This window comes from Danio rerio, chromosome 2 (assembly GCF_049306965.1).
Source record: "Danio rerio strain Tuebingen ecotype United States chromosome 2, GRCz12tu, whole genome shotgun sequence".
In the NCBI taxonomy this organism is placed as follows: domain Eukaryota; kingdom Metazoa; phylum Chordata; class Actinopteri; order Cypriniformes; family Danionidae; genus Danio; species Danio rerio.
In genome coordinates, this window is record NC_133177.1 from 24,607,286 (window position 1) to 24,631,097 (window position 23,812).

The following is a 23,812-nucleotide window of genomic DNA, read 5'->3' on the forward strand; positions in this document are numbered from 1 at the left end:
CATGCTACTCCACCACTGCCTGATGAGGAGATTCAGGCACACCGTATGAACTATCAAAGATGCAATCTGTGAAAATCGCTGATCAGTCGCCAATGCTTGTGAGATATTTGGCGTGCTAAATTTCTGGAGCTGTCGGCGATTCAAATCATGTCGTGTGAAATGAGTTTTGACTGAAAATAACATCAGCGATAGCCTACGGCCAATGAGAGAGCAGCATTCACTTGCTTGTGTGTGTACCTGCAGGCCAGCGGAAGACTGAGGAAGAAGTTAAAAGTGCTCATTCTCGGTTTATTTGGATCCCAGAAATGGGGGAAAAACTAGTGGAGGTTTGACGTTTCATACAGAAAGTTAAAAAAGGAATTTGAGACTCCCTTCAAACCCAGGTGAGCAAATATGTATATTTTCTACCCCATTAAAGATTTCTTTCTCGTTATGTCGCTAGCCTAATAACAAAAGATATACTAACGTTACGTGTTTTTGGCTGTGAGACGTAGTTTGGACAAAGTCGTCGGCGATTCTTCCTATTGTAAAGTCATGCAGTGTGAAAATCCATGTCACCAATCCATCTTGCAGTGTAAACAAATTTGCGACAAAACGCTAGCCCAGATAAGTTAGTCATGCAGTGTGAAAACATCTGTGACATGACTACTTTGTCACATCTGTGTGGATTATGTAGGACATATCTCCTTATCAAGTCAATAAACTCAATCTCTCAACATGTATGAAAGATGTAAAAACCTGACATGTAAAAAAAAAAAAACAGGTTCGATTTCAAGTTTGGTTTGAATACGAGCCGAGGAGAGCAGCTGTAGTAGAGAGAAAAGTGAAAGAACCTGCCCCCATTACGTCATTAACAGACCTAGTTGAAAGCGCAGGCAGCGTAATACAGAGAGTGCTGCAAAGCGCATCAAATGATCTGTATTTAAAAGGGTGGTAAATAGAATAAATATATAATTTTTTTTTTAGACACACACCTGGTGCTTGTATTTGCTCTTGCTATATGTTTACAACTTCATGCATTGGGTTACATTAGGCTTTACAGTTTCTGTGTTCAGTCCTTTACTTCCACTGTATCTTTTTTAAAAAAGGCAGCAGCTTTATAACTTGTCATTCAATCAGAAGACGACTTAAGTCAAAGCCGAGCTGACAGCCTATTTGATGTCTCCTGATGTACAGGTATTTATTGTTTAATTGAAATTGCACAATATTTACTTTGGTATTTTATTCAAATCTTCTGCAACGATATTTAACTCGTGAATTAGTTTTACATGTTCCTAAACCAGATGTTTTTTCAAGTTATTTATTAAGAGAATGTTACTTCAGTCATGTTGTTGTAAAGTTGACTAGTCACATACACACACACAAAAATAATAATAATTGTGAATCGGTCAAACTTTATATATATATTTTTTTTCTTTTATGGCCATATCGCCCTATATCCAATAGATTTGTGCTTGGCTCAATAAAATATTTTGTGTGTGTGAAAAAGTTTATAATAATCCAAAGAACATTGCGAGTGATGAAGATACCATCACTAAAGGCACAATGTAAGATGATCTTTTCATTAAAATACCCCAAAACCAATATAACGGTTAAATATTTAGCTGACTTACTTGCATATTTTATCAGAAGTTTTTAGAGGAACTTTTAAATACACAGAAAATCCTCCTGTGTGGCCAAGCTGATGCTGCCATACGACCTTTATTTTGGTTTAGTTTTACAGAAAACAGGGAAACACCAAATCTGCTTGATCCTGATGATCCTGCACAGTAATAGAACATTCAAGTGTATTAAGTGTGCTAAAACAGCTGCTGTTTCCTCATGATCATGACTAGTAGTGGACTTTAGCACAGTAAAAGCTCAGCTGTCAGCGCTCTTGTTTTGCTTTGACAGTGGACTGTTTCATACTACCATGATAAGGTCCGAACACTTAAGTTAGAGCCCCAACTCAATCCTGAAGGGCCAGTGTCCTGACTCCTGCATATTCAACTACACGTTTGTTTATTGTGAATACACACCCTCTAGTGTCAAATGACATACTGAGCGTTTAATACGCTCTAAACCAACCCTGTTCCTGGAGGAACACCAACATATTTTGGACGTCTTCCTTATCTGAGCCATTAGCTTCAGGTTTTGGAGTCTCATTATGTTCTGATGAGTTGATTCAGGCGTGTTTTATTAGGTTAGAAGAGGTTAAAAATGTGTACTGTTGGGAAACACTGCTGTAAACAGTGTGTAGCCTTCAATATTTCATGTAGAAGTACTTCAAAAATGTCACCACCAGAGTTGGGTGTAACGCGTTTCACAGTAACACGACTGCAGGCTAATCTAGATACATTTTTGAGGAACGCAGTAATGTAACGAATTACATTAGTAACTAATCAAATTACATGCATAAAGTCATTGTTATTGCCTTAGTACTTACGTTACAAATAGAATATTTAGCTGAAGAAAAATGCTTTTAAATCACGTTTTCCGCTGCAACGTCAGTTAATGAGCATTCGCTTTTATATTGCCGGAGAATGCAAGCTGAAATGGTTGCTGTCGAGAGCGGCTTCTTCAAATGGAAATACAGACATTACTTTGACCCAGCGTAAAAACAAAAATATTGTTGTGAAAGTCAGTCTATGTCCAGTCTCTAAACAACTTTCGACTGCTTTCACTCGACCAGCAACTTGTTCAAGCATTTGAACAGAAAGCATTCAATACACGTCACCACTGGCGCTCAAAATCACAGCGGCTAAACAGGCTAAATTGGATTTTTGTGCAGGATTGAGAGTGAAGATATCTTCTGAATGTGGAAAGAAGCGTAGCTGCTCAAGCTGTTCACATATCGTCCATACGGTCCATACACATCACATATTGCACGCGATCGCATTTCCCAGGCGCGCGAATACCGCGTGTCACGTGTCAAGAACTGACCGATCAGCTTCATGCTTTGGAATATACACTTCAGACAAACACAGAACAATAATCACTGCAGTGCCTTGTTATACTATGGATGTCTGTGGTTACAGGTATCCAGTTTTCTTTATGTCCTTTTGTCATGTTCAAAAAAAAAAAAAAAAAACGGGTTTGGAACGAATGATGAGAGAAATTTAAGTTCTGGGCTGCTGTGATCAACCCATTGTGATGTTTTGAGTTAATATTAAATTACTGAAAGAGCTGCAGTTTATGTTGTATTTTATAGGTATATTTTGTTTTAAAAGTAACTTTAAAGTAATTTGTAATCGAATTACTTTTTACATTAAGTATTCAGTAATGTAATCAGATTACAATATTCCAGTAGTAATCAGTCATTTGTAATGTATTACTTTTTTTAAAGTAACTTAGCCAACACTGGTCACAATATAAAATGCTGTTTAACCAGGACTTTAAGTTCCATGATCTACTAAATCTAGTGACAGCCAAACTTTTTCTTTTTCAGAAGTGATTCTCTTTAAATAAATGGTCAGCATCTTCTATTCTTAAAGTCTGTGATCTTCATAATGTGGTTCCTCAGTTTTGAACGCTTAATATCTACACTAGACCAGCTTGCATACATACTTTCCCCCTTTCAGATGTCTCTAATGGATACCTTCATTCACCATCAGATTTGCACCAGAGACTTGAAGTAGCCATGGACTCACGAAAAAAGAAAACTCTGTCATGATTTATTCATCCTCTACTTGTTCCAAACCTTCTTTGTTCTGTTGAACACAAAGATGTTGTGAAGAATGTGGAGGAAAAAACAGCGATTAACTTCCATAATATTTCTGTTCCTGTTATGAATATCAATGGTGGCGTTTTGTTCCAGTATTCTTCAGTATATATTCCTTTGTGTTCAACAGATTATAGATGGTCATTAGCATTTAGTACCATTAGAGAGGACATTTACATATTTTGGTTAAAACTATCCCTTTAAGAATGATTAAAGAAAAAAAGAAGTGGAGTGGAGACTTTGGGGAAAAATGAACATTTCCCACTCATTTTCTCTGGATGAAGCTGAAAACACATTTTGAATAATTTATCCTTTATTTCTGTTTTATAGAAATGTATACAGTTGGCAATGCGTTCATCAGAATGGCTGACGGTATGGGACAGTATTGAGTACCACATTTAATACAACAAAGTATAGTAAGCAACTACATAAAAGACAAAGATAAAAACTAATGCAGCTTTCAAAACTAAACAAGTGCCCCTGTGTATTTGGTAGTCTATTCTATACAATTGTTCCTCTGCTAAAACTGCTATTAAAAAAACAACAACACCTACTGCTGTTTGACTAAGGTTAAAAGTGAACACGCTGACAATTATTGCCCTCAATGCATATTTGCCACTAAGGAATACTAAATGTATTTAATATGTATATGCGCATACTAAAATGTATCATATTTTACAAATATTAAAAAAGTGAATATTAAATGCGAGACCATCATTTAACAATTTCAAAATAGTTGAACTTTACGTTAGCCTATTAAAATCCCTCAAGCTGCCTCACAGGTTTTTTTCATAGCAGATGTTTTTCACACTGTTGAATACAGTGATTATCTCAGATACAGTAGAGAAGCTGTGTGTGTGTGTGTGTGTGTGTGTGTGTGTGTGTGTGTGTGTGTGTGTGTGTGTGTGTGTGTGTGTGTGTTATTCTGTATCCACAACCATGATGTGAACGAACAGCCCGGCCGAGGAAAGCAGGTTTCCGTCCTGAGTGAGCAGAGGCACGTGATGATATCCTGCGGAGAACAAACACACTCTTTACATGTCACTCACTGTAATCAAAACAACTCCTACTGTAAATCGGTCATTACAAGCGTTCATGTTTAAATATCTTTGTTTGGGCTTTTTTAACAGACAAAACAGAAGTTCAAATATTGGAATTGTGTCATTTAAACATGAATATAAAAAATTATAATAATAAATTATTTTATTCCTAAAAGTTTTTTTTTGTTTTAATTTGTAAAAAAAGTCCTCTGTAGTTTAAGCGAGACGGCTTGACACATTTTTTTTCTGATTTTACAATTTAAAGTTTGAGTTAAAAAAAAGTCTATTATTAACACAGACGTGTGTATATGTGTTTATACAACAGTTCTGTCTGGTTCTCGAATATAATCGGCTGATGTGTGATATTCTGCAATAACGGCACTCGTACAGCCTTTTCACTCTTGTGTATTACTCCTCCCACACAGAGTGACAGCAGATCAATAAACTCTTTACAGCTTGACAAATATTGCAGCTATTGGACAACATAATGCACTTTTAAGGCAGAAATGTAGTTGTTTTTATTGTAACTATGCAGTTTATTTATTAGGATAGTGCCTATTTTAAATATTTATAATTTCGGAGTTACAGCGCCATCCACAAGATGGTGGCAGAGCGCAAAATAAGCCCTTAGAGGAGAAAACCAGTGTAATTTCTAAGCACAGCTGATCAAATCATTATTAAACTGGTACGTGACATTTTGAGTCAATCTCTCCCTTTATTATGTTGCAGTGCTGTATTTATACCATAGTAATTGTAATGTATTAAGTGTGAGATGGGACTCGCATATCAGGAATGTGTGTATTTTGTGTTGGCCACTCTTTGTATAACCCTGAGTTACTTTTTGGTTGGTCATCTGTTTGTTTCTAAAGAGTCTCCTGTTTTCGTTATTGCAGATCAATTCCGTAAACAGAAAGAAAGAAGAAATGCCTGCATGTGTTTAGTGTTTTTCCTTATTGCATATCTGGCAGTGTTTGCTTTGCTTTGGCTTTTACATGAGTTAATTATTGTGATCTCCCGATTGCAACAGAGAAATACTGGGAAATCTTTGTAGACTGATGGCATTTCATGCTGTTCAGCACTATGATCTTAAAATGTCAGCAAAATCACCCGTTTTCCGCTAGAGAATCAGTCAAATACTAGCTCTAAAGTGACGTTTGTGAGTGAGCAACGGTTTCTGCTGTTCTGTCGTCAGCTTCAGATGTGATTAATGGCGGAGGAAAGTAGTTTCTCTTACAAAAGGATTTTGAAACTCTCCATGTTTGATTTTTTATATACACAATTATGTCATTAAAATGTTGCATAAATGCAATATCACACTTATAGCAGTGCGATATGGCTGTATATCGGCACTGGTGGGACATCAAGGCACTCAACCTTAAGATGTGTAAGAAATATAGTCTGCCTTGAGCCAAATTCCACTCTAAATGGCTAATTTCTCAAAAGGACTGAATTCTGATAGAAAAGAGAAGTCAACATTTTGTCTTCTCCTCATTATTCGAGGTGACTACATCTTGAGCAAACGGTAACAACTGTAGAAAGGGGATGGGGCACAGAGAACCATCTCATACAAGGGGTGCTAAAACTACATTAACATAAAGAGAGACAGAGAGAACAACAGTGTCAACAGCCAAGTAACAACTTCGTTAACATTTAGATGCAGTTAACGAAAACTGTATAAAAGGTATACTTTTAAGAAGGTCAGGGTTCATCCTGTACTTTAGACTGCTATGCTGGATAAACATCTTCATTGAGATCTTCTACATCAGGGGTGTTCAAACTTGGTCCTGGAGGGCCGGTGTCCTGCAGATTTTAGCTCCAACTTGCTTCAACACACCTGCAAGGATGTTTCTAGACTGCCTAGTAAAAGCTTGATTAGCTAGGCCAACTATGTCTGATTGGGGTTGGAACTAAACTTTGTAGGACACCGGCCCTCCAGGACAGAGTCTGGACATCCCTGTTCTACATCTTCCTCATTTTTTCTTTGAAAAAAAAAAAAAACCTGCTTTTATTCTAGCCCAAATAAAACTTCATCTTGAAGAATAAATATTATAGGAAACACTGCGAAAAAATTCCTTGCTGTTAAACATCATTTGGGAAAAATAAATTATTCTAATAATTCTGACTTCATCTGTATATGTTAACCACAATTCATTATGGAAGCCATAATTTTTTTCACTTTAAAGTGCCCCTTGTAGGGTGATAAATCCCATTTGGAACACATTAATTTTCTTCTGTTGAACATACAAGATATTTGGAAAAAATGTTGCAAACCAGTAGCTGTTCACTTTAGTTTTTTTTTTTTTTTAGTAAAATGGAAGTTAGGGCTAAAATTGATATCAGTATTTATTGACTGAACACCATAGTCAATAACGATAAAAAAACGTTTGGTATGAAGTTTGGTATGAAGTGCTATAGTTTTATTAAAATGTGGCTGCTGAGTGCGCGCTTTGGAAAGAATGCCAATTAGCTTACACTTTCAGTTTTTCAATACATTTCAAGAGTTCGCCCTTGCCGATGATTGATTATAAAGTTTGTTTGGGATGCTGTCCTGGGAGAGAGCCCTGAGCTTATGAGATCCTCGAGCCTGGGGCTCCCTCTCAGATACAGATAACTCCCCTGCTTGATTATGAATTGGCTTTGCTAAAATTATTGCTAGCCTATAATGACAATTTAATTTGTCAATTTATTTATGTTGCATGTTTTGGTTTGTGGGAGGAAACAGGAGTGCCCGGGGAAAACCCACCAAACACAGGGAGAACATGCAAACTTCGCACAGAAACACCGACCTGGCCAGGTAAAGTCTGAGCCAGTAACGTTCTTGCTGTAAGGCAATGATGCTAATCATTGGTCCTATTGGTCTAATCTTATTGGTCCGTGCTGCCCTGATATGGAAAGGGGAGGAGTAGGGATGGAAGGGGGGGATTCTTCGAGACGAAGATGGCTAAGGTAAGATACTCTGGTTATTTATAATGATTTAGGAATCATCTGATTGGTGGATTGTGCATTAGCTAACAAGGATCAGCTGCTATCAATCATAAGCTCGTGCTCCTCTCGAAATTAGTTTATAAATAAACTATTCACTTCAGTTATAACGGGAGATTAATCACCTGAGACAAAGAGACAGCACACCCAAACACTGCAGTGCTTTTTACTTCTCTCCACAAACTTGTATCAGAGCTGCAGCAATGGTTTGTCAGTTTGCCATTCTCTGAGAAAACGGTTGATAGTCGGCTAGTTACGAGTGACGCCACAGAAAATGGTGAAGCAAAGCACGTGCTTGCGCATGTCACTTCAGGTCAGAATAATAACACATGTGAAAATGAGTGCCATATAGCAGCAGTGAGGACATTGTGAATAAAAAAGGATGTAAGAATGTCACCAGAGTGGCTTTTTGGTTTCTTTTCTTGTGCATCCCAGCCACTAGCTCCCCATCGAAAATTACTTTTAGCATAGTGGGTAATGTAGTCATTCAGCTTCACAACTTGAAATGCAGTATGTGTTTGAATAATGATGGCTGGTTCCTTTACTTGAAATGTTTACAGAGTTTGAGGTTTACTACATTGTTATTATTTACACCTTACAGATGCTGATCTACCTTTACCATTGAACACGCTTTTTTTGTTTGTTTATTTATCAAGTTTAAGAGTCTCTTTAATACTTCTGTTTATTTTATTAAAAAAAGATCAGAAACTTTAAATATTTTTGTTTTTGATAATTAAATGTATTTGCTTTAGTAATGTTGGTAAATCAAAATGAAGTGGTTAAAAAAGTCCCAATATTCCTAAATGTATTGTTAAAAATATTCCATAATTATGGATACCGAATGATATGAAACATGATAATGTGATTTTATATATCACCCAGCCCTAATGGAAGTCAAAGGCTACTGTTTCCAGAATCCTTCAAAATATCCACAATTGTGTTCAACAGGAACGAGTTTGAGCAAGTGGAGGGTGTGAAATTCTCGTACAGTACAGAAGTGCACTGACCGTTCCTCAAGCTGTTGAAGGGCAGTGTGTACTGGCCGATAAACTCGTTGTCTGATGTGGAGTCGTAGTCCTCAATCAAGAAACGCACCAAGGCCAGATCTGGCACACACACCTCCAACTGGAAGTTTTCATTCCACATGGGGTTAAAACCTACACAGTAAGGACGAGCGATTATGAACATTCACTCAGGACTCTTCTGAAAATCAGAGTTTACAGTGTTTCTTTATTTTACCATTGTTCTTAATGTAGGATGTTTCCACAGCTGCTGTGTCAGCGGGCACACCGTACACCTGCACTTTCACAATAGGGTCCACAATGGCGGACTCTCTCTTACCCACTTTGGGCAACTGCTGGGCTGAGATCACCTTAACACAAAACACAACTCAATTAACATAAAAGTAGACTAACGTACAGAGTGATGTGATGTGATGTGCACGACTACGAAAAAGCGTGCACGCTCCTATTTACTTGCGAAGCAACCATGCCTAGAGAAAACACAACTGGTGCGATGGGTTCCTTTTGAAGTAGATTGGACATAAAGCGATGATTGTGCAGCCGCAGTCCTGCTGCTTTTAAGAGGTCAAGATTTAAAAATATATACATGTATATATCCTTTTGTAAGCAGCAGTCATCTATGCTTTCATTTTAATTATTCTTTGAACAGATTATTAACAGCCTAACATCAACTGTGTGCGTGTGATCATCCTTTCATTAGCCCCTTTCACACATACAGACCTTTCCGGAAAATTGTTGTATGTGTGAACAGGTCCTTTTTGAAAATACCGGTAAATTCGTTCTGGCTATTTTCCGGAAAGAGAAGTTGTAACATTACCGGCAATTTGCCGGAATGCTGCGCTGTGTGAATGCAGAAGGAAGATTCCCGTAATAAGCGCGTGCACGTCTAGAACGTGCTGACGTGAGACGTCTGCTTTAGCCAATCACAACAGTCAGACGCATTTATGTCCGCGCGGTTTGGAAAAATATTCAAAGGCTTTTATTCTCACAGACACATTTAGCTGCTAGAAGTTAGTCAGATCACGTTTATATGTTCTTCTTAATGCCAACTGTGTAAATAATCATCGATGAGATGCTTATGATAAGCTGTTGTTTGTTTACCTTCAAGCTTTGCGTGTGCCTGTGAAACAGCCTGTGAGCGCCTGCACACGCACATATTATGAACATCTCGACATGCGAAAGTGATCCTGCGAAAGTTGTTCACAATATTGATCATCCACAGAGTTTGTAATTTAGTCAAATGTTTACAAATACAAGCGCAGCCGTTTAAAGCTCATTTCTGGTGAATTATGTCAGAATTTACCGGTATTTTGGAATGGATGTGTGAATGCTCTTTTCCGGAAAAGATATTTACCAGATATTTACCGGTATCACTGTGTGAAAGGGGCTATTATCACACACGCTATGTTTTTTACCTGCTTTCTTTATGCTCATAGTTATTTTTGTCAATATGGTGAATGGTCATTTTTTTTTACAATAACATTGCTTTAATATGAGATTAGCTCCCCGTTTATGTGTAATTAACTGGTGATGTGGGACTTTAAGCCAGGACAGATTATGCATATTTTAGATGCATCACAATAATTCTTTTTTAAGTGATTTTTTTCAAGAAAAGTTTTGTTGAATTAAAAAGTGCATGTATACAGCTATATTTTGCTTGTTTTGACACATTTAAAGTTTGTGGCTAAATAATTATTTATTTTTGGTGTGGTCAGAGATAGCTATATTTAGTAAATCCTTAATTTTGAGCTCTGAAAAGTCATGTGAAATAAGAACTAATTGCAATGCGACAACCTACTAGTCCATGCATACTGAGCAAGCTCACACACAAGACGCACACAAAAAGTGAAATGAATGAGGAGGCATGTGGACATAACACACGGTCTAAATCAAGTAATTTTAACATGTCAAAGTCAAATTTATGCATATAAAATATATTTTCCTAACAACAAAAGTGTGGCTAGTGAAATTGACGAGTGGCTAGTAATGTTGCAAATCTACTAGCCACAGTGGCTGCTGATCAAAAAAAGTTCATGTCAAGCCCTGCTCATGAATTTAAAAACTGTCATTTACTCATCCTCCACTTGTTTCAAACCTGTATGAGTTTCTTTCTCCTGTTAAACGCAAAATGAAGAACTTTAGAGAACTGTTGGAAACCAGTAGCAATGAACACCAGTAGTGTTTTGATTTCCACTATAAATGTCAATGGCTACCATTTTACTTCTACTTCTACTTGAAAGGGGGCATTAAAACTGGTGTGGAACAAGTGAACGGTGAGTACATTTTCATTTTTGGGCGAACTCCCTTTAAGGAGGAAACAGATTAAAATATGTTCTCAAATGGTATGTTTAACATATTATACTTAAAAAAAAATCTCGCTGCCTTAAACGTCCAATAAAGTGCTTTGAAATGAGCATTTTTTTAAAAATATTTGATGTAATCTCAACTGAAACACGAAGAGAGGGTGGGACAGATTAACCCCTCCCCTTTTTTAAAAGAACAGCCAATAGCGTTTTGTTTCATCACTGCTTTGCCTATGAGAGTGGTTGAGCTCAAGTGCATCAAATGAGAAGCGTCTTAAAAGGGGTGGGGCATGTCAGATACTAGAGCGCATTTGATTGGTTATAATGTGATGAGAAACTAGGATGACAGGAACAAAACCTTTGGTCTGTTCGGGCAGAAGTGACGAACTACAAGCTTTACATGTTCATATCAGTTTTATATCTTTTAATGCGATTTTTGCACTTTACCATCACATGAAGAGTCTTTCTCTTCAGCCACGGGCCCTTGGTGAGGGTGATGGGGTCAAACTCAGTGTCGCGCTCTCGCAGGTAAGAAGGTTTTAGGATGTAACCGCTTCGTCCATTTTGATAAAAGAGCCCCTGGTTCAGGTCCATCTCTAAACACGGAGTCTGGAAGTTCAGAGCCACTGGAGAGAAAAAAAAAACAGCATCATTGCAATCGGGCACTGATAAAATATCTGCATCATCTGCTTACATGCGTTCTTGTTTCTCAGTGAAGTATGGAGTGCATCAGAGATTCGTGTTTACTTCACCTATCTGACAGCCTGCATTCCACATGGGCACAGGGTTATAGTTGGAGGAGTCCGTCCTCATTCCTCCTGGGTAAATCCTACTGAGCTTGTCGGTGTTGTGACGGATATATTCAGTTGCTATAAAAAACACAGAGATGATTTTAGTGGGAACACACTTCTTAGAGGTTTAACTAGCTGTGGAACACATTTGTGTAGATGACATTACATCCACAGCAGTGTTGTTCACCAATAGAGATGCTTTCTGCAAAATTATAAACCTTTTTTTTTTATTTATTTTTATTTGTTTTACTTTTTTGGGTATCTCAGCAAGAGACTAAACCTAAGAGAGCAGTGAAAGGGAGAGTACCACTAATCATTTTCATTGTATTCTGGTTTGCTCAGATAATAAAAAAAGTCCACAATAGTGTTTTTTAGGGATTTCAAAATAATGTCCATGGCAGCCAGAAGTGAAAACAATGTCAAATTTACTGTTTCACACAGACACAGCATTTCAAACACCCTAAATAAATAAGCCGTAATTCTGTATTTTTATTTATTTTTTGGAAGCTGATGCAAAGGTGATATATTACAACATACTGCTTTATAAATATGCACATACATCAAAATTTCAAGCAATTGGGATGCTAATGACCACTAAAAGCATCATAACTGTCTTTTGAAAGGGTCCATAACAAAATGATGCAGTTTGATGCCATTAAACACTTTACAAACAGCAATAGTAATGTATTTACTAACACAATAATCAACACATTACTGTATTTATTCATCTTTCTAAATATTTAATAAAAATACAGTCACTGGTTTATTGCTAGTTCTTGTTAATTTACAGTGCATTAACTACTGTAGGTGTTTATAGGATACAGGAAGAAACAATTTAAAAGAACCGACTTGTTCTGTTGATCAGTGTAACGTGTCCTTGCTTTAATCGTCAGTTTTTCAACTACATTTACCTTCTATGCGAGTTACAAACTTTTACTTGAATCAATCATTTAAAAATGTATACATAACTTTTCTCATCCACATGTAGTGGGAATGCCCTAAATCAGGGTTTTTCAAAGTCTAAGACAGTGGGCCTCCCTTTTGACACAACTTATCCATTGGCGCCCCCCTCCTTCCAAACACGCACGCACGCACGCACGCACATTATATATATACATATATATATATATATATATATATATATATATATATATATATATATATATATATATACACATATATATATATATATATATACATATATATATATATATATATATATATATATATATATATATATATATATATATATATATATATATATATATATATATATACATACATACATTATATATAAAGACACAGACAGATGTCAGACTGTTAACTCACTTTTATCATCATTTGCATGAAGGTGCAATTATTTACAGAGTAATAACAAGTATTTTAATATAACGTTTTTAAAACTAGGATGATGGTTCAATATGAATAGAACAGATCCAAGAACTGTCCATCCCAGTCAAAACAGTCGAAGTTTAGCGGGTCTCATGCTGTCATTAGCCAAAATATCTTGACAAACCACACATAAAGGTGGTGGTTCATCAGCTGGTCCTGTCCACGTAAATCCTAAACTCAAATACTAATATTTGATAATATTGCAATGTGATCATAGTCACATCGTAGGATGTACAGTGTTCAGTTTATATTATTGTTCATCATTTGCATGTGTTTTTGATGCCTGTGACTGTATAGTGATTTTAAAAACATTCAGCTACAAGAAATTGTACCGATTGTGAACTAAACTATGATTAATTTGATTGAATTATTTAGATTTTTATTATTCAGTTATTCTACTTGAATACTGTTAGACTCTGGAAACAAAAAAACACTTTATTTCAATGGTGTCTTTTTCTTGATTGTATTTATAGATTGTTATGCATGAAACCACTCACAACACACACAAATACAGAAATGCACTGCAAATAGCTGAGACCACAATGAAAATGTTTCAGGGGCCCCCAAAAATGTATAGATTGTTTACTAGATTTTATGGAGATGCACTCCCACTGCAGAATCATCCCAATCGATCTTAGGTCATCTGATACAATTGTATTCCTATTGCAATATATAAAAATTGCAAAAAAAAAAATCCATATATGTTTGTAATTTTCCAATATCGTACAGCCCTAGTGCATCACGCTTTTTTAGATTAACTGCTGGCTAAAGGCTGATTTATACTTCTGCGTCAAACACCGGCGTATGCTACGGCGCTGACGCATAGCCCTTCGCCGTGGCCGTCACTGACGTGCACCTCTCAAAAAATGTAACTACACGTCGCAACGACGCGTAGCGCAAGCTCTATGATTGGTCGGCTTGGTAGCGCTGACGAGTCGGGGCGGGACCGAGAGCCGCGCGAATGGCGTGAACCCAATGTAGCGATTGTTTACAAGTGTGGAGTCCCGTGAAGGAGCTCCGGATGGAAAGTTTTGTTTTGTGTTTACCTCATAGTTAAAGTTGCTGCACGTCCGCCGGTTCCTGCCTCAAAATGAGCGAGTTTGAGCCACTTGTACATCCCGGAAGTGTTCAGGAAAAGCAAAATTGCAGCGAAGAAACTCGACACAGAGGAACATTTACACCTCACTGCCAACTAGCGTTTCGGAAGTGTTAATGCAGACCGACAGAGACAGCGCGCAGAAGTATAAATGCACAGCCACGCGCGTTGCCTGCGCCGTTGGTTACGCCGGTCACTTGACACAGAAGTATAAATCAGGCTTAACTCTTATGATTTTTTTAAAGGTTCAAGAAGTCCTTGAGTACTTTTTTGAGGTTTTACCAGATTTGTGTGTGCTGGGCATCAGTTAAGACAATGTGAGCACCTGAAATTTTAATTGTGGAAAAAAACTGGATCATTTTGAGCTTTTGTCAGCTAATTTCAGCTTCCGGGTTTAAAATGATTTTTGGGTCGGGATCAAAATCGGCAACGTAGCGTAAAACTGCAAGTGGAGTGATGACACATCGGTTTCTCATTATTATTCATAGTGGAGTTTTCTTATCCTATGAAAAGAGCCAGCTTCTTAATTATTCATGACTGTGCGTGCTTTCCGAAGGCAAGGCGGACCTGCCAAGCAATAAGAATCTATATTGATGACTAGTTGAGACCGTGTCCACGGACTGCATACAGCACACGGTATTTAGCTGTTCATGAAGGTTTGTATGTGCTGGTTTCTCTGATTCACTGGGTTTGTTGCATGTTTTTTCCTGCGATCCTGTCAAAGCTGTTTGTGTGCAGGGAGCATTTTTGTCAGGAGAGCAGTATGAGAATGGCGAACTTATCAGTTGAGTTCGTTCACATTAAGACACAACCACCGTGCTGCTGTGTTTGCCTAAATCCTCTAGATTACCAGCAGGGCTAATGGTTGAAATAGGCAGGGCAAGAGACCTGCTGCACTGAGTCTGCATTTAGACCCGGGGATTGAGGGAGAAGTCCTCATTTATAGTGTTTATATGAACACGATTATCTTTATAATGATATAAATTGTGGTTATCTGTATATGGTATTATGAATAACAAATGTAGCAGGGCATTAAATTACTGTTTATTTCTTTGCATTTTACTTTGTAAACTATAAAATCATGCGTCTCCTCACGGTTTGTGTCTCATTTTGTGAGCCGACTGACAACAGTTGTTCGCTCCCCTCCTTCTCTCCTGCTAGCCACGCCCACTCCTTCCACTGCTCGCAGAGCTCCACCCCCATCATAATGCATTTTTTGAAAAATTCTGAGGTAAACTTAAACCGAAAGAGATGGGTTTCATGGCCCTTTAAGCTGAGCAATAATATATGAACACATTTTTTTTTTTTTTTTTTTTTTTACTTATTAATTATGTTTATTTAGTTTTTCAATGGGAAGTTACAACCTGTAGAGGGAGGCGAGTGTTTATTTGGGGTAGTGATAGCAACAACAAAGAGCATAGAATCACCAAGAGACGACACTCTAGTGCAATATGGGAAACAGCCACTAGATGGCGGCGGCCATTTTGGAATTAAAACTCCAATAGAACAACAGCATATTATAAGTCTCTAAAATAAACTATTAAAAGTGCTGATGATTGTGATAGGAAGTGTTGTATTGTCGTCTTTCGGGTTGTATCTCAGCTTTAATACACTTTTTAAATAAATAAATAAAAAACAAAGCAGCTGCTTGCCATCGCAACAGCATTAAGATCCAATGGACGGCTGATCGCTTTCACTCCAAAATGGCGGAATCCGGGGCTGTTGCTGGGCGCTGCTGTTGCAATGGAACATTGAGTGTCACCTCTTGGTCATTCTAAGCTCTTTGGCAACAATATGAAGGATAATTATAAAATGAATTCCATTCAGAAAATCTAATAAAAAGACATTTGGAAATACTTATTTTGATGTTCCCTTAAAGGCATTTTGCTTAATTAAAGTTACATTGCATCTACATGCCAACTAATTCTCATTAGATTATAGGTTAGGGTTATAGTTATAGCAAGTTGACATCTAATTGCAAAGTTTCTTACAGTCAGTTAAATGTCTGTTGGAGGAGCAGTATCAGCAGATATACAAGCAATCTACTAATACTCAAAATGTGCAACAGGGACCATCAAAATAAAGTCTTACAAAACATTTTGATTAAAAACTATTCGATTAATAAATGATGCGTTTCTCTTTAAGCTGCCACACAATTTCACATGAGAAAACCCCTGAATGGCTCTTTAAATGGTGAGTCACCAGCTTATTTACATATTCAAAGTGGTCTAAGGTGTTTCCCTCAAGTAGAGCATATCATCATCATCATATGTGGATGTGTGTTTTGTTAATAAATCTGCACGAACAGTCCTCATGACATTTACAGCTAGTGTTGTGTTTAGCATCACACCTGACTCCTCCGCTAGTTTCAAAGCTTTCCCCTCTTTGAAGGAGGCCATCTCATAAAAAGAATGCTTTTCCCGGGAATCCTCAAGCCCATGGAAGGGCACACTCTTGCAGTAGATCACAATGTCAGAAAGCTCCTTCGCCAGCTTCAGCGACTTGAGAATATGTAATTACAAATATAAACAAAGACAGATTACAAAATATAAACAATATTAGTAAAACAATTAGCACTCAATACTGTAATAATAAGTGTTACAGTGTCCTTGTTACATTCATTCATTCATTTTCTTTTCGGCTTTTATTATTCTGGGGTCGGCACAGCGGAATGAACCGCCAACTTACCCAGCATATGTATTATGCAGCGGATGCCCTTCCAGCTGCAACCCATCACTGGGAAACACACATTTACACACATTTACACACGTACAGGGCCGGATCAAGCTGAACTGCCGCTCTAGGCAAAGGACGGTAATGCTGCCCACAACCCTAAAGTGAAAAAAAAAAAAAAAAAGGGGGGGGGGGGGGGGGTGATGGGTGCGAGGGAGCTGTCGCGGACACCGCCCTCTCTATTCTGCCGCCCTAGACGCGGATATAACTAAGGGCGTGGGTGGTGAGGGTAGTGTCGTGGACGGCGTCCTTGACGCGGATATAACCGAGGGCGCGAGAGGTGAGGGTAGTGTCGGGGACGCCGCCCTCTCTATTCTGCCACCCTAGGCAGCCGTCTAGGTCGCCTCTATGGACGCGCCGACCCTATTCTGCCGCCCTAGATGCGGATATAACTAAGGGTGCGGGTGGTGAGGGTAGTGTTGCCGACGCCGCCCTAGACGCGGATATAACTGAGGGCGCGAGAGGTGAGGGTAGTGTCAGGGATGCCACCCTCTCTATTCTACCCTCTCGCGCCGGCCCTGCACACGTATAAACAGACAATTTAGCTTACTCAATTCACCTATACGGAATGTTTTTGGACTTGGGGGAAAACGTAGGAAACCCATGTGTACATGGGGAGAACATACAAACTCCACACAGAAACGCCAACTGACCCAGCCGAGGCTCGAACCAGTGACCTTCTTGCTGTGAGGCGAATATGCTACCCACTGGGCCACCGTGCAGCCCTATTCATTTAACTACTACTTAAATATATGTACTTACTACATATTTAGTGTATAAAATTTTTTTTCAAAAATATATACAATTGAATTAATGATATTATTACTATATATTTTAATAATATTAATATAACGTTTTTATAGTTATGTTTTAAATGTAAAATGATACATCATTAATTTAGTAAAAGTAACGAATGACATTTATTGTTAAAGATGAAATGATTGCGGTCCATGCTCAGGTGTGTGTAATAAAAGGAGCAGATAAATCCGCTTACGCCAGACTTCTTTTCGTTGTTTTCTTCGTCACCTTCATCGTCTTCTTCCTCTGACACACTTTCTTCATCTGCCATCTTGGACTCATCAGAAAATGCGTTTTCCAGTTTGTCTAGTCTCTTCCCTTTGACAATGAACCGGCCTTTGAGTTCCTAAATGCAACACATTCAACTTAAAATCAAAACTTTCAAAATTCAAAAATCAAAATTGCAGTTCATCACAAATAATGCATCCATGTACTTGTTTTTACTTATATCAATATAACTCACCCTCTTTTTTGCAATGACATCTCTTATAATGCGTTCACTAGACTAAGATGGGATTTACATGAGATCCACCAATATCAAACCACAATAAGTGATTCAATCAAATCAGATCAAAAAACATTTTGTTTTGTTTAGAGAAGTTGTTTTACTCGGGTATACCTCGGATAGGAAAGACGACCACAACTTTTATTTACTGAAAACTCAATTAAAGAGACTACAGATTCTGCTTTTAGTTCATGTTTACATTTATTCTCATTTACTTATTAATATTAATTTCTACTTTAAAGGGATAGTTCAACCAAAAACATTTACTGTGTTTCAAACCTTTATGAGTTTCTTTCTTCTGTTGACCAGAAAAGAAGGTATTTTGAAAAATGTTAGAAACCTTTAACCATTCACTTCTATAGTAGGAAAAATAAATACCATGGAGGTCAATAGATACAGGTTTCCAACATTTTTAAAAATATCTTCTTTTCTGTTCAGCAGAAGAAAGAAACTCAAAGGTTTGAAACACAGAGGATGAGTAAATGACAAAATTTTTATTTTTGTATGAATTACTCTTGAATCCTACACATAACTAGGCCCAAACGGAATCTGCACGCACAGATTTCTGCAGATTTTTAGCCCATCATTAATTCTGTTTATTTGCTTGAGTAAATGTGTGTAAATCTATATTTATTCATTTTTTAAAATTAATTACAGTAATAATATTGCCTAATATAAAAATGTTCATCTGATTTATGTACAATGCAGTTTGTAAAGTAATATTTTCTGTCTTTTAGTAGAATAATTATATGACAGACTTGCTTTGTTTACTGTGGATTAATGTGGATCTAATTGGATTTGCATTTTAAACATTAAATAAAAGATAAAAAGGTATTATTTTTATTTCACATATTAAGGTTTTAGTTATAATACTCTCAAAATAATTAACCAGAAATCAGCAGATTTTTAACAAAAAATAGCAAAAAACGCCTGCAGATTCCATCTGGCCCTACTCATAACCATAAAACTTGAAATGCTTGTAATAATTTATCATTTGTTTATGCCCAACAGCCCTAAAAATATAAACTTTAAATATTTATATATAGAAAAAAAACATATGATGTGATTTTAGCATTTATTAAACAAGTCTCTGTATTTTATTTTATTTTTTTTACATTTGCAGTAAATGATACCCAAGTGAACAGCAGTACTTCTATTGTTGCCTGTGACAGTGACCTGGATGAGCCACACCTTGACTGGAGGTCATTGAAAACAATGGTATGTAAGCTATGATAATCAGTCATTTACCTGAAGGACAAGCACCAGCCACCACAGCAATCCAATCCAAAAAGCCATCTTTAAAAGCAGTTCACCACCAAACCAACGTTACCACAAAATCCTGCTTTTTCTGTTTTCTTATTTTTGTATTCGTGCTGTGTGTGAGCTTAAGTGACGTGCTGCAGGTGTCTGCGCTCCTGAGGGGCTGACATTTGTAAATAACTCAGATAAACAGAGTTTGAGATGCTGTGATGAATTTAAAGCAGCTGCAGGAATTCCACACATTCCACACTGAATTCCATCCTGAAAGCATCTCCTGTTCAGACAGGCTGGAAAACTCAAACTGGCTCTCGTGTCTAGATCCACGTCTAATGGATTAAAATGAATGGTTTGATCTTTTTCTGTCGAATATTCTAATTAAATATTCAATTTGTATGACTTAATAAAATAGCAAAACAATTAGTTGTTTTCGATGCCACTTATTTTAGTTTATGTCTATCCGCTTGTTAAGTGTGACGTCACGCGAAGCGGCTTCCAGGTCCAAGCGCTCTATTCAACTGAATGGGGCGACTTAGGAAATGGTAATAATAAACGTTTACAAAGTGATTTAATGCTTTCAAAAATCACTATCGCAGTATATATGTCCATGCCTAATATCCGATGGCCAGAAAGTTATTATTTTTTTATAAATTGTAAAATTTTGGGTATTTGTTATGCAGTAAGCCCAAAGATTGTTGTGTACACTATGACTTTATGTAAAATTAACTTTAATGTGTGATAGGAATAAAACGTGATCATAAACGAATGATTTCTACACTCAAATGAATGGCGGCTTGGACCCAGAAACAGGATTACATACGTCACAAACACGTCACCACTTAACAAAAGGATAGCTAGAATACTTAATTTTGATTGGTCGATTCATTTTATGGTCAGATATTTTTGCAGTTTAAATACCCAACAAGCAAAGCACACTGTACCAGTATGTGTTATGGGTAAGTTTAAGAGTGGGTTAAGGTTTAAGGAATGAGTCAACAATGTGATTATAAATAGAATTAAAGAAATTATAGATGCATTTACATGCAGTTATTATTAAATGTAATAACAATAATTAACTACATATGCAAGTACATACAGACCATTTTTAAAGTAAGCACAAAATAAAAAACTAGTGCTGTCAATTGATTAATAAAAAATTAACTATTTAAATCACACTTTTTTGCTATTATCGTGATTAATCGCAATTAAAAGACTGAAACTTGTAATTTTGGCTATTCAAATGTAAAATTCATGTAAACTCAAAACAAAGAAACTATTTAAATTCAAAATATGATCAGAATTTTTGTTCAACTTGTAAACGATTTTGTCAGGTAAACAACATACCTGCAATAAACCATCAAGATCCTCAAACTGTTGGCTTGAAAGCCATGTTTATTACAGAAATAAAAACACGGCAGAGTTAGTGTTATTTGAATTTCAAAACAATCAATGCATGCCAATAACTAATTTCCATGTTGGATTATATGTGAAACTGCAAAAAATAAATAAATTAAAGAAATAAAGGAATTTCAGAAAGAACAAATTCAGAAAAAATTTGTTTTAATTCTTTCAATTTAATAATTAATTTAATAATTAATTGTGTTAATTATTAATAATTAATTAATAATTAATAATTATATTCATTATTATTAATATTATTAAAATGGACAAAACGCCCTTTTGAACCCTTTTGAATGTTTGCTTTCATTTTGACATGCTAAAGCGCACTTTTACAGTTTTGTAAAGAAACATCCCATTATGCAGCTGCAGTCAAGTTGTGTCACACCAAAGACTATAGACTTCTTACAGGGATTTTGGTCACCCCATCTCTAAACAATTATTTCTTAACAATTTTGAGGGATAAGGACACTGTCTGCGATGTTTGGTGTTTGTTCTTGTTGCCAGGAAATGCATGCGCGCGCGCGCACACACACGCACGCACACGCACACGCACACGCACACACACACACACACACACACACACACACACACACACACACACACACACACACACACACACACACACACACACACACACACACACACACAACGCTGCCAGTACAGTGCACCCAGGACTCTTCAGATTCATCAACACAAACTGTACGATTGCGTTCATTAAATTTGCTTAAGTGTTCTAAAGTATGACAATATGTCACAAAGATTCTGACACATCAACATGAAGCACTTTACAAAAGTTGTGTGTGTGAGGGGAAACGCATCAAGCTTAAAACATTTGAGGGCTCATGGAATCAACATAAAGGCAGAGGAATCCAATGTCTCTGACAGCTTGCGATATCATCTGGCATTTTCACTGAGTATGTTTACATGGACACCAATACTCCGATTTTAATATGATTAAGATAATACTCTGATTAAGAGTCTACCATGTAAACAGCGAATTTACAATACCTAACCACACAAGTCACGAAATGCGGAAGAGTTTTCTTTCCATTTGGCATGCGGTATCAAATTCCAATAAAACAAGAGCCTGGTGATGCAACGTTAATTGTTTTATACTGAAATTTTCCTTCTAAAAGTGCTTCCTTGGTCTTATCCATATTTCTTTGCATGTTGAATACACGTCGGCCACAAAAGGAAATAAAAACTGCAACTTCATTAATTTTTTTAACGCATTCGATATTTCAAATTAATCGCATTTATTAACATGCTAATTCTGACAGCACTATAAAAAAACATCCATGTACAAAAAAGCATTGTATCAAATTAAATGCAAGTACACAGTAACTTAGGCCACTTTATTTCATGTGGGATCTTTGTATTTTATGACCAGCTTAATGTACATCGTCTGTAATATAGTCTTGCAAGTTGCAACTGAAACTGCCTGTATAACATGGATTAGTAGATTACTGCAGCCACTGACCTCTGGTGCAGGCAGGCATGTGGGCATCTGATCTCCAAGGGGTTTGGTGACCAGTGCGCTGCCCAGAATGGAGGTCAGATGCTGAGCCATGATCTTCTGCTGCTCCACACCGCAGTGGTTCTCCAGAGACAGAATCACCGGGTACTCGGACGTCTGGAGGAGGACACAAGCACACTAGCTGCACTTACAGACACTCAAACAATGCATTTAAGTGGAGTGGCAGCACAAAAAAAAGTGTCTATACAATTTTTTTTTTTTTTTAAAGTTAAAATATCACGTCAATCTGAATTAATTGGTCAAATCTGATTAATATTATTCATATTATAAGGGGGAGGTTAAACCTTTTAAACCTTTTCCTATACAATCTTGAGGACATGTAAACACTCAATCAGATTGAAAACTGCAACTGGGAACTTTAGTGCATGCCTAGTAATGACTTATAGACCATTTCAATGTGGTCATGTCATTGGCCCATGAACATTTCCTGCTTGCTATCAAACTATTTCATAACTGTAACAAGAGGCAATTCAATCATAACTTAATGTTATATCAGCTATCATAGCAATATTTATCAATATGTGGCTCTTTTGGGATTCTTGGAAGCTATAGAAATTTAAAATGTAAAACAGGAAAAAAAACTTGTGACCATTCTTTTGTTTACATCCCTCAAAATGGTCTATATCACACAGACCTACTGGAACAGAAAAAAGGAAAATATTGGCGAGAATAATTTAATATTTTTCTACATTGTAGCAACATTTTATTTATACAGTAGAGACAAAAATTCAAAGAAATCAGTTGACATGACTGCAGATATTTGGTCTCATAGTTGAGATTCCCAAGGTCTCGCATAAAACACCACACCACATGAAGAGCACTGGCAGTTTCAGCTGTGTTAATGTGCTTTAGAGGACAAGCAGCCTTATGTTGTTTCAAAATGTCACCTCAGACATTCATTTACAGATTTATTTTTGTTGGAATGACATCATTTTTACAGTTTGATAAATTATCAAAGCAGCTGCACAAAAGGCTAATTATTAAGTCTGTTAAATATTTTTTTTTAAAAAATACTAGTTTTTTTTAAGCAGGAGGCTAGTATATATACACACAGTTAAAGGCAATATAATTAGCCTTCCTGAAAAATTGGTATCTTTTAAAAAATTAATTAGTGATTTTTAACAGACTAAGAACATTTTCACAGCATTTCCAATTGTGTTATGTCTTTTAGAGAAAGTCTAATTTATTTTTAACTTTCGTTTGATTGGAATAAAAGCAGTTTTAACATGTAAAAATAAATAAAACAAATATTTTA

At 36.7% G+C, this 23,812-nt stretch overlaps 1 protein-coding gene across 2 annotated transcripts in view; it reads right to left on the reverse strand.

Moving 5' to 3' along the window:
* Positions 1-3,995: 3,995 nt before the first annotated feature.
* plcd1b (phospholipase C, delta 1b) overlaps positions 3,996-23,812 on the reverse strand; it is a 50,730-nt gene continuing 30,913 nt past the window's right edge. For both annotated transcript variants that reach the window (NM_200068.1, XM_005163356.6), the window contains 8 exon segments: positions 3,996-4,712; positions 8,730-8,879; positions 8,962-9,094; positions 11,495-11,673; positions 11,800-11,916; positions 16,677-16,827; positions 18,054-18,203; positions 22,501-22,653. In NM_200068.1, the coding sequence (NP_956362.1) occupies positions 4,621-4,712; positions 8,730-8,879; positions 8,962-9,094; positions 11,495-11,673; positions 11,800-11,916; positions 16,677-16,827; positions 18,054-18,203; positions 22,501-22,653 (1,125 nt within the window). In that variant the 3' untranslated portion in view covers positions 3,996-4,620.